Source organism: Antechinus flavipes, chromosome 5, assembly GCF_016432865.1.
Source record: "Antechinus flavipes isolate AdamAnt ecotype Samford, QLD, Australia chromosome 5, AdamAnt_v2, whole genome shotgun sequence".
NCBI classification, from domain to species: domain Eukaryota; kingdom Metazoa; phylum Chordata; class Mammalia; order Dasyuromorphia; family Dasyuridae; genus Antechinus; species Antechinus flavipes.
The window spans coordinates 285886881-285898642 of record NC_067402.1 but is presented as its reverse complement, the minus strand read 5'-3'; the positions used below and the strand labels follow the sequence as shown (position 1 = coordinate 285898642).

The window sequence follows — 11762 nt, the reverse complement described above, 5'->3', positions numbered from 1 at the left end:
TGCATTTTTTATTTCCTTCACAGGCTAATTGGACACTATTTCAAAGTCCAATTCTTTTTGTACAGTGAAATAACTGTTTGGACATGTATACTTGTATTTCATTTATACTTTAACATATATAACATGTATTGGTCAACCTGCCATCTGGGGGAAGGGGTGGAAGGAAGGAGGGGAAAAATTGGAACAAAAGGTTTGGCAATTGTCAGTGCTGTAAAATTACCCATGCATATAACTTGTAAATAAAAAGCTATAATAATAATAATAATAATAATAATAATAATAATAATAAAGATCAACTGGCAGGGTAAGATACCAGACACTGAATTGATTTTTTGAACTAAACTGCTAACCATTCAAACTCTACTAAAGTTTACTTTACTTTACAAACCTTACTAAAGTAAAGAGGGCAGCTCTGATGGGCAGACCATGTTTAAATGAGAATTGTTGGTTTCATTCTTTTTTTATCATAAATGCCTAAGGCAGGATCCAAGCTTTCAACCCCCAGATTCAATGATTACACAAATGAATTTACTTACAAGAGGAAACCTTACTCTAATTGTAACAAAAACTTAGCATGTGATATATAGTTACACTTACATAACTGATTTTCAATTGTATCAGAGAAGAGTAAATCAACTAAATTACTTGTGGTAGACCACACACAGCAGTTAAAACTCAAGTTTAAATAGAACAATTGTTAGACAAACATCACTTGCCATTAAGATGACCGACAGTACTGAAATTCTATTTCTTAAAATGAAGCAAGTTTCTGACTTAAACTTCATAAATTAATAGATTCATATCCTTGTTTCACAAGCTTTTTTTTTTTTAAACATTTGTCAATGAAATATTTCAGGGATTTAACCGAATAGTACAGTTACCCATTCTTCATCTCAACTTTCCCCATTGTGGATTTTCTATGTGTGTGGGTCAGCATAAAAAAATTAAATTAAGTTAAGTTAATATAAAAAATAAATGGAAATTTGAGGGGAGTTTTATGACACACAAAAGCCAGCAGATGGCACAAAGCCTCTGACCAAATACTTAATTCATCTTTTAAAATAAATACAGTAAACATCCTAAAAAGAAAAAGAAAATCAGACTTCTTCTTTGGTATGAAGGGAGGGCCATAACATTTTGCTCAGATTTTCTAGGTCATGGGAATGCTGCGATGTGGAGGGGATAACTATATTGGGAAGCAAATGACAGCCCAAGTATAAATTTAGTGTTTTGGGCTATGCAATGACTATACATTCAAATTAAAAACAGTATAATCTTACATATATATATACCATACTCTTATCTTCAATTGACCACTTGCTCTGCTTCTTGAAATTTGCTATAAAAGAAACAGGCATGGACATGATTAAAACAGCATCCAAAGTAGTCGTTCAGATCTTGACACCAGGACACAGAATGACTTCACATGTATGGCAGAATAAAGATCCTTATTCAATTGACTAACGATTTAGAGCGATGATTTGTCAGCCAATCATGCAATCATGATTCCACTTTATAGTCCAGGAATAACCAGGTGGGAAACATTCCTGGTCAGTGTGGAGAAGCTGAGTTGAAAGGATTCCGTTGACTTTCCCCCAGATACAGATCTTCACCTATAACAATTCAGGAGGACATTCCCTTCTAATAGATTATAACATTTCTGTTGAATGGCAGATTTCGGACTTAATGATCCATCAGACAATTATACTTGAATTCAAAACTCAAGACAATATCGATTATAGAGGGCAAGACCTCAAATGATAAGTTTCACTAATCACAGCTTAGTGCTAGATACGATTATTTTTTCTCTCATGAAGGTACAATAAGCATCAAAGGTTTACCAGGCAAAGACCTGGAAATTGAGGGGATGGTCATCAATTAGGGAATGGCTGAACAAGTTGGGGCATATGATTGTGATGGAAAACTTCTGTGCTATAAGAAATGATGTGCAGGATGCTCTCAGAAAAATCTGAGGTGTCTTACATGAATTAATACTGTAGATATCTTGAATCAAAAGAGAGCTATCAGGGGCCACTGTCAGCTACAACTGCCTCATTTCCCTCAATCTTTTGTCTTTTTTTGTGTTTACCTTTTGCAGATTTAAACAAAGAAGTGTAGGGGGAATAAAATGGACCTTATTATCATCTCATGAGCTTAAAAAGAGAAAAGAGCCATCTGAGGTTTCATTATTGACCAGAGTTGCTAGCAGCATTAGTTGAATCTGGTGAGGACCCAAGAGTTACCTGTTTGACTCAGTTCAGTGGTGCAAGGGGGCAATCAGTCCAGTGATAGTGGGAGCAACACATCTGATGGGGGCTCAAATCTTCAACTTCTCACAATTACCTCTAGAATCCCGAAGGGAGAAAGAGTAGTTACCATGTGGACCTAATCTGCTGCTCTGAGAGTGGAAAGAGGGAGCCCCAAATCTGGGCTGCACCTGTATTTTAAGGGTTGTCATGTGGAAAAGGGATTAGCTTCATTGCTCATGGTCTCAGAAGGAAAGCCAAGAGGTAGAACACACAAGGAGATTGGATCTGCCATAAAATAAGGAACAAGTTGTTCAAAATCAAAGCTGCCTGATGGTGGAGCTGCTTGGGACCTGCATCATTAAGGACAATCAAGAAATGGATTCTCACACATATTACAGAGAACATTGCTGCCCTGGGAGGGATCTCTGCAGAAAGTAAAGGGCAGAGCCAGAATTTGAAACCAGCACTCCTGACTCTCAATTATAGGAGCTCCCCTTGCTCTAGCGGTTCTATATCATTTTCCTCAGAATAATCTTAATTTGATAGGTAGCCAGAAGATATTATTTCCTCCATTGGATGGATGAGGAAATTGAAGATCACAAAGGTTGAATGAATAGTCTGTGGCCACACAACTACAATGTTTGGGAGGTGAGATTCATAACCAGGTTTTCTGATTCATATTGGACAGGCTGCAGGGCTCGGAATCTGGAAGGTCTGGGTTCAAATCCCATTCCAGTCACTTGCTGGGTTGGGGAATCACTTCCCTGCTGGAAGTGTAGTTTCCTCAGTGGTCGAATGAAGGATTTAGACTGGGGCTTCCCGTCCTAAATCTAGGGTCTAGTCCTTTTAAAGGATCAAAATATGTGAAGGGCATGGGGCTAAGAAGTTGGGGGGGACACATGAATGTATGAGACACTCATGGAATTTATTATACTTCAGCAGATAAGAGGAGAGGTCATAGGCTCAAAGAAGGCATCTTCGAGGCCAGAGTCCAACTAACTCATGTTATAGGGGAGGAAATAGGCAAAGAAATAACTTAGATGCATGAGATCATAGGTATAAAGAACTGGAAGGACCTTGGAGGCCAAGCTCTTCATTTTACTCCTAAGGAAACAGGCCCAGGGAATTCTCCAAGGTCATCTAGGCAGTGAGTGTCAGAAGCCAAAGTCAAATTCAATTCCTGTGACTCCAGAATCAGGGAATATCTTCCCACTTTCCTCCCATCTTGCCTGGAGATCTCTCTGAGTCTCCTTTGCTAATCCTCAAAGGGACACAGGGCTTTGATGGCTTGGATTCAGCAGCTTCCTAGCAGGTGGGGCTTGCCCTGAGTCTAGTCCCTCCCATCCCTAACACACAGGTTCCCCTGAGGTTTATGACTGCAAGAAATCCTTTCCCCATTGCTAATCAGGTAGGGTGGATGTTCCTTGGTGATTGTCATCTTTGTTTGTGTTGTATCCTGGGCTCCTGATAGTCTGAACAAGCCTTGGGACCCCTTCTCACAATAATGTAGTGATGGTGTTATTCTTATTATTCATTTTGTGAAAGTTTTATTTTTTTCATTTATCTTTAATTTTAATTTTTAATTTTTATTTATTTTTAAACACTGAGTTCCAAATTCTCTCCCTCACTTTGACTTTTCCCCTAACTATTTGAAAGGCAAATAATATGGTATGAAGTAGAATAATGTTTTAAATATAAAGACAGAATAATGCTCGACAAACCAGAAGTTAATGACAATAAAGATCAAATTTTTCCCCTCTGAAAATTAACCATGGGTCCCAAGGGGAGAATACCTGTCCTAGGGAGTTAGCAAAGGCCATTCAAGTGAAGGGACTTGTCTAGGCTCATTCAGCCATCCTCCCCAACTCCAAACCCAGCCGTATATCTCTCAGACCAGAATAACAATTTCAGCTCTTATTATGATCAGCAATTTTATTAGGAATAAGAGAGCTTCAAGAATCAGGAGTGGTCTGAATCTGGCTTGATTGAAGGGCTCATTCGAAATCCACTTTTTTAAGATCGAGATCACCATAAATTGCCATGAAGTCAATCTCTTCTAAGTCAAGGCGATTGGGGAAAGTCATCTGATGGTTATTAGGCATATTTATCAAAAACTCCTTCCCATCAAAGAAGATGGAAATCTGAATGGAGAGAAGGAAGAAGGAGATGAACATAGAACCTTGGACTTGGAGACAGGAAGAGCTCAAGACTCTTACTAGATGACACTGTATATTCTTAGGGAAATGATTTCCCCATTCTGAACCTCAGTTTCCTTCTCTGTAAAATGAAGGGGCAAGACAAGATATCCCCTGAAGTTCTCTCCAGCTCTAAATCTAAGGTTTTATTATGGGTTCTGGTACACTCCAGAGTCTCCTCTTATCCCATTGCCATCACTTCCCTTTCCAACTCCCTCCCTCCCATTCTCCCTAACCTCTCCTCAGTTCAAGGGATGCTGGGATTCTTGCCACTGATCTTTGCAAACCTACTGATCCCTTTCTCCTCTAGTATTTTGTCTTTCTTCCACCAGAATTCCCTTCCAGGTCTCTTCTGTCAAATGAAAGGGGGGAGGTTGGGAACATCTCTTGCATCCTTCCCGGACATTCCATGATATGATCCCGGGTTCTTACCGATACTGTATCCCCTGGCGCAAAGTAGGAATTCTTCTCCCTTACTTCTTGGCACCATATACCTCGCTTGGCATTATTGCAGACAATGACATTGTCTGGGTAGTGGGGCTTGAAGCGTGGATTGAAGTGTAGGCCGATGTCAAGTTCATCCTTGCCCAGGTTAATTCGAAATCTGGGAAGAGGAACACACTGTTATCATCGACGTGGACTCTCTGAGCCTTGTAAATCCCCATTCAGAAATCCCTGAGCTGGAAGACTCCCAAAGGGACTCTTACCCCATTCTGACCTGAAGCACTCTTCTGACTACTCCCCCTCCACCCACTCTAACATGGTATATATTGTACTCCTTTCAGAGACAGGGAGCTCACTACTTGTTGAAACTGTCCATTTTAGCTACTGGGAAACTCCTATTAGCAAGTTTTTCCTGATGCAGAGTCCTAGCTCTGCCATCCAATGCTAAGGGAAAACCACCTTGGTTTTCAAGGATCAAGTGCAACCGGGTGTTTTAAGGATTCAGCTCTCACCCATCATTAACATTTATCTCATCCTTCCCATCTGTCACTTACAGCTTGGCATTAGGTTGTATTCTTCCCAGTATGTTTACACGCGATCCAATTGGAAGTTTCATATTTTCAACAAAAATTTCCTGAAAAGACCAGATACAGCAAAGTTAGGGCTGGCTGGGAGTTGAGGGGACCTGCAGCTTCTGATTGGTGAGAGGCCACCTTTCAGAAAGGTTCTAGGAAAGCAGACTCTTTCCAGACTAATTAGTGCTGAAGTGGCAATCATTCCCAGCTCTGTGACCTTGAGGAAGTCTCTCTGGGCCTCAGTTTTACCATATGTTAAATGAGGAACTAGCCTAATAGAGTGATCAATTCATTCCTCTTTTTACACATCAGGATTCTGAGGCTCAAATTAGGAAGAACTGACTTCTCCTAGATCACACAAGTGAGGAACAGAATCAGAAGTGGAACCTACCCTTTCCCCTGGTCCTATACCCAGGCTCCCTGTGTTACACAAGTTGGGGAAGCCTGTGTTCAGAGAGCCTTCCCCAAGTGCCATCTTTGGCTGGCATCATATGTATCTGGAACTGGCATGATGAAACTCAATAGGGAATTTCCTGATAGCTAGCTCAACTTCTCCCACCCTGCCCCATTCTTTCATTCTCCCAAAGTTACTTTCATGTAACGAGGTAAAGAAATCCTTTCTAGGAAATTTTTCAGGAAGAGTATCTCTCATTCTCTAGAGTCAAGTCTTAGTCCCAATCTAGGTCACTTCATCTTTTCCTCTTTCTTCTCAACTCAACAAAGGGCATTTCTCCACACCCCAACTCTCCTCTGCCATGTGAGACCCTTACAGCCAAGGGACACTCTAACTCTCATCCATGTCAAGTCTCACTTCCCCCATCTGCCCTCTCTCCAGGATCTCTCTGGATTCACTTGTTGTCAAAACTTCGGACCAGCAGCCAGGGATAACGAACAGTTTCAAGTTGGGAATGGTGGTATAGGAAGGGCTGGGAAGGTTAGGGTGGGGCGACAGAGAAAGAGAAGAGGTAGGTGCCCCAGCACATACAGAGAAGAAGGGCATCCCCATCCGCTCTGGAACAGAACCCTCCCGAGTTTCCATGATTCTCTCTAAGCACCAACTCCAGAGGATTCCTCAGCCCTGGCCCCTAAGTCTATACCGTGGGTAAGGATACCCGCAGCCTAGACCTTAGTGCACTCACTTGGGACATTATGGAATATGAGAAGTGCTCCTGTGATTCTCCTGGTTGCTCTGGGCCGGTAGGATGAGGTTCAACTTTAAGCCAGAAAACGTTGACTCAGGGAGATATCGGACCCTTCAAACAGATGGAGCGGCTCCAGGCTTCCGCCGAGTACTGAACAATCCCAGTCCTCCACTGATGCACTTTTCGCCCAAAGAGAGCATAAAAAGGGAGAGGGAGTATCTGAGGGGCGGGGCCAGCGGCACTTTTGAAGTCTTTCTGGAAGGGTCAGCCAATCAAGAAGGAGATTGCTCTTTAGTCACACCTCCGCATCAATTTCTGTCCTTTTCTAACCTTTCTCCCTCAATCCGGACAGACCCCTAATCTCTTCTCTAGAGGATACAATTGCAGAGACTGGTAGAGAGATGGGGGAAGGCGAGGGAAACCTGCTTTTAGAATGAACAAGAATCTGACATTGTCAGGGAGGGGCTGGGGGCCATATTCTGGAGGGAAGACCCTCCTCTGAGAGTCACTCTCTTGGACTCCATGCGGAGGACAAATCCTAAACAGAGGACGGCACAGCATAGAAAGACCTAAATAACTATTCGGTTTCTTATGGAAACTGAGGGTTTTGGGCCGCTTGAGCTTTGAGGACTTTAGCCAGGACCCTCTAACTCCAAGTACAGTGTTTTTCCCATTAGGTTCAAAGATAGGGCCCCAGGAAGCCTGTGACACAGCTTCTCCTTAGATATCCACAGACCCTTCCACTGCCAATGAGAGGAAATGAAAGTAGAGGTACGGGGTCAGAGGAAACAGGGTCTTGTGATTCCTTTAACCAAAGGGGATGTTTGGCAGAGGAGATTAGGGGGAATAAGTTCTTTGAATGAAAAGAAGCAATCTGATTTTCCCCATCCTCCCTCCTCTTTCACCCTTAACTCTGTTCCTCTCGCAAAGGGGATCTGAAGGCAGGAACTCTGATCCTGTGTTTCCTCATCTGCAAACTGGGATCCTAATAGAATTAAAATTAGGGCATCATAGTGGATAGAGATCCACTCCCTCAAAATCAGGAATTCCTAGGTCAAATCCCACTTGCTAAGTTTCTTAACTTCTCAATGCTTGAGATAGTTCCCTAAGATAATAGTTCTTAAACCGAAGTTCACAGATCTTACTGGAGCCAGCTGGAGAAAAGACCATCCTCCCCTCTGTATCTGATGGTAAAACTCAGATATCCAAGACCTACACTCCTGACTATTCTTATCCCATCATCTTTCTCTTAGGCAGGAAAATAACTTTATAAATATCAGAAAGATTGAAGAAACAAAACCATGATTAACAGGCAGCAGTCAGTAGGCAACACAGATGTGGGCTTCCATTGAAAAAGCAAGTAATATTTTATAATTGGAATAATGTTTTGAAATATATAATAAAACACAGAAGAGTACTAGGAAAAGAACTTAGTGAAAATAAAGATTTTTTTCCCATCTAAAATCTATTGAAGACTTCCAACACTCCTTATAGTTTCCACTGGACAGCCATTATTGTTGGATTAGATGGATAGGTCCCTCTGCACTTTTTTCAAATTCATCTTTGTTCTGCCTCTAGGGCTGAGCAGGACCAGGCTAAATTCTCTCCTGGAGGACAGCCCCTTTGTATTTGCAGGCAATGCTCAGGTACCCTAAGCCCAGCACCCCTAATTATTCCTTCTCCTACCATCTATTTCCTTTTTTTTATTATAGTTTTTTATTTATAAGATATATGCATGGGTAATTTTTCAGCATTGACAATTGCAAAACTTTCTGTTCCAACTTTTCCCCTCCTTTCCCCCATCCCTTCCCCCAGATGGCAGATTGACAATACATGTTAAATATATTAAAGTATAAATTAAATACAATATATGTATATATGTCCAAACAGTTATTTGGCTGTACAAAAAGAATCGGACTTTCAAATAGTGTACAATTAGCCTGTGAAGGAAATCTAAAATGCGGGTGAACAAAAATAGAGGGATTGGGAATTCTATGTAGTGGTTCATAGTTATCTCCCAGAGTTCTTTCGCTCTACCATCTATTTCCAAAGCAAGACAATCATTCATTAAACCTTGGAGAGATTGGAGAAACTAAAACCATGATTACCTGGCAAAGGAAGCTCCCAACAGTGAATGGAGCAGAATAGACATAGCTCCCTTCCTCCCAAGCCCCTCACCAATCCCAAGTATCTCCCATCCTGAACCTGATTCCAGCCCCTTCATTTCCATCACAGTCCTGGAATCATCCCCCTCATTCATCATTCTCTTCCCTCACCTTGTTATCTATGTAACCCCTAGCATGTCATATGTATCTTCTGAATCTCAGTTTCCTTCTCTATAAAAAAAAAGAGATAACAATATTTGCATCAACTGCTTTCCTAATTTTTACGGGTCAGTGATTAAATGATTGAGGACACAATGCACCATCTTCACATCTTATCAATGTATTTATACAATGTTTGACAATCGTCTATTCACCCAGAACCAGGCTCCTTCCTCACCATAGAAATCCATACAGGGTGAGTCAGATTTTTATACATGAAAAATAATTAATGAAATGAAGCCGATTCATAAAAAGAAATCTGATTTCCCATCGAAGGAAAGATTAGGAGCTTTCCAAGTTGATAAGGTGAGAGTCAAAAAGGCACAATTTCCTGAATTCAGAGAAATAGGTATCTTAACCCTCTTCCTCTCTTTGTAGTCTCTAAGATGTGGAAACAATAACCGATTGATCAATGCAGGGCCAGTTTTCAGGTGAGACATATAGGTTTCTTGAGATGTATAATTGCTGGAGAACTCAGTCAGGTTTTCAGTCAGTATAACTTTGGTCCTCAGTTAAAGAGTCTCTAAACACCAGGGAGAGGTGCTCTGGCTTCCAGGCTCTGCAAAGTTAAGTCCAAAAAAATACAATGTTTTCCCCAAATTCCATGATTAAAAAAAGGTTTTTCTTCAAGAAAAAATTTTGATTAGACCCATAATGGAATAGAAAGGGCACTGAGCTAGTGCCAAAACTGAGAACCAAGAGGGAGTGTCGGTGGGTAATTCCCAGAATTAATCACTTATAGTCCTAATCCTCTCAATTCCCTCAATTTCCTCTTTTTGATTGATGGTGGAATGGAAAACTCACTTCTCCTCTAAATCCTTTATCTATAAATTTATACTTAAGAATTTTTGTAACTTTCGAATTGTAAATTTGTAAATTCCTAATCAGAATTAACTAAATGAGATTACAGATCCAACTTTTTAGAGGGTATAAAATGGATTAATTTTGAGAAGGGAGATACACATCTCACCAAGGTAACCAAGAAAACTCCAAAATAAACACAAATTCCATGAAATAAAATGCCAAAACAAAATAATCATAATCATAAATGATAATAATTAAGATCAAGTCTTCTTGTATGCTAGTAACCCCCTTCCAATATCCAGTTTAACAACATATTTCGAATCCTAGCTGCTTCATGTAGTCCTCTCGTGGCAGAAAATATTTTTTTTGTTATATTCTGGAATAGGTCTCAGTCTCGGGGCAGCTCTGAAGTTCTGTTTTTCTGCTTCCAGATCACTTGTAGAAGTTTCCTAGATAATGCTGCTAAAATCTGTTAGTAACAAAACTCAGTATTGTCTCTTGAATTTGGGGCTCCTATTCTGAAACTTCATCCTACAAATCACATAAGAATCTTAAAAAAATTTATGAGCGTCTGACTTGCAAAATGGACTCTTCTGTCTTTTAAAATGATCAGCTATTAAAAAATGGGAAAACAGAGAGTAGTTTGGAGAGAAGTACTTTTGCAAATTTTAAGTCTCTCTAGAACTAGGAGTTGGTGACAGAGATATTTTATGTTCGATCTGTGATGGAGCCTTCCAAGTTTTTTTGAATTTATTCAGTCACATTTGGAAATATTTTTCCTTGATCTCAACAGAGTGATATGATTTTGGTTCTTTTGAAGAAGAAAGGGCCAAAAGCAACCAGGGCAGGAGATACCTTTGGGATTCCAGAAACTAGACTTAGCCCCACTGCCTGGGTCATGATGACTGTTTTAAAGTAAAGAAAGCTGGGTCAGCTAGGTGATACAGTGGATAGAGCACCAGCCCTGAAGTCAGGAGGACTCGAGTTCAAATTTGACCTCGGACACTTAACACTTCTCAGTTCGGTGACCTTGGGCAAGTCACTTCACACCAATTGCCTTAGGAAAAAAAATCTACAAGAAATTAAATCTTTATTTTCACTCAACTCTAACTTAAAATTACCATTTGCTTCTACTTTTTACAAGGAAACATTTCCTCACAGAATGCCCAGGGGATCAATGACACAAACCAGACTCTGGTCATGTCCTCGAAGACTAGAAGTTTCAGAGAAGATGTTGACTTATATTGGGAGGGGGGCTGCATGGAGTTTTCCCACTTAGGATCACCTGATCCATCTTGGAGACTCCAGTGGGGGTGAGCATGGTAGTCAGGTCACAGCAGTAATGGAAGGGGATGTCTGTTTCCTGGTGGTCCCCCATAGTGCTCTGTGATACCTGGGTTTGCCTGGTGCTCTGAAGCCATCTCCACTTCTACTCTCAGGCTTCCTCTCCCTCTGGGATGGAGAAAAAAGAGATGGTGAACCAAGGATGGGTTAGGAGAAATGGAAGCCTGGACCTGGGGATACTCAACTCAAATGATTAGTGTTGGAGCTGGGAGAAGTCTTAGAACGTAGAAGGTTGGAACTGGTGCCTAGAACATAGGACTTTAGCAAAGGGATCTTAAAGAGCAGCAGCATAGTCTCCTGACCTGAGAACTGCCCTTAAAGAAGCCCTGGGTTCCAGTTCAAACACCTATTGGCAGTGCCACTCTGGCTGAGCTGAAAGCCCTCTGTGTTCTCGTACCTCTCCTGGGGCCAAGAGTGTAAACTTGCATTGGTAGAGGGAACTCTCTCATTTGGGAACTCCTAGATGCATTCCCTGTTCCTAATATACTCCTGAGAGGCAGTGTAGTACAATGGATAGATACCTCAGCTCATAGGAAGTCACTGACTGAGTGTCCAGGCAGCCCTATTGATAAAAGAAGGAAGGGGGAATTTTTTTCAAAATTTATTATTGCATCTTTGTACATGCCCTACTGCCCCCAGACCATGAGCTCTAGGAATGTTACTAAAAATTTACCTTTAACTAGGG

The 11762-nt window shown here is 41.0% G+C and overlaps 1 protein-coding gene across 1 annotated transcript; it reads right to left on the bottom strand.

Moving 5' to 3' along the window:
• Positions 1–4163: 4163 nt before the first annotated feature.
• Positions 4164–6764, bottom strand: LOC127564630 (galectin-1-like). Its single transcript, XM_052001328.1, has 4 exons — positions 6603–6764; positions 5443–5522; positions 4877–5048; positions 4164–4390 (listed from the first exon to the last, which is right to left on the bottom strand). Exons 1-4 carry the CDS (start codon positions 6609–6611, stop codon positions 4244–4246), a joined length of 408 nt encoding a protein of 135 aa, XP_051857288.1. The 5' UTR covers positions 6612–6764; the 3' UTR covers positions 4164–4243.
• Between the last annotated feature and the right edge of the window lie 4998 nt (positions 6765–11762).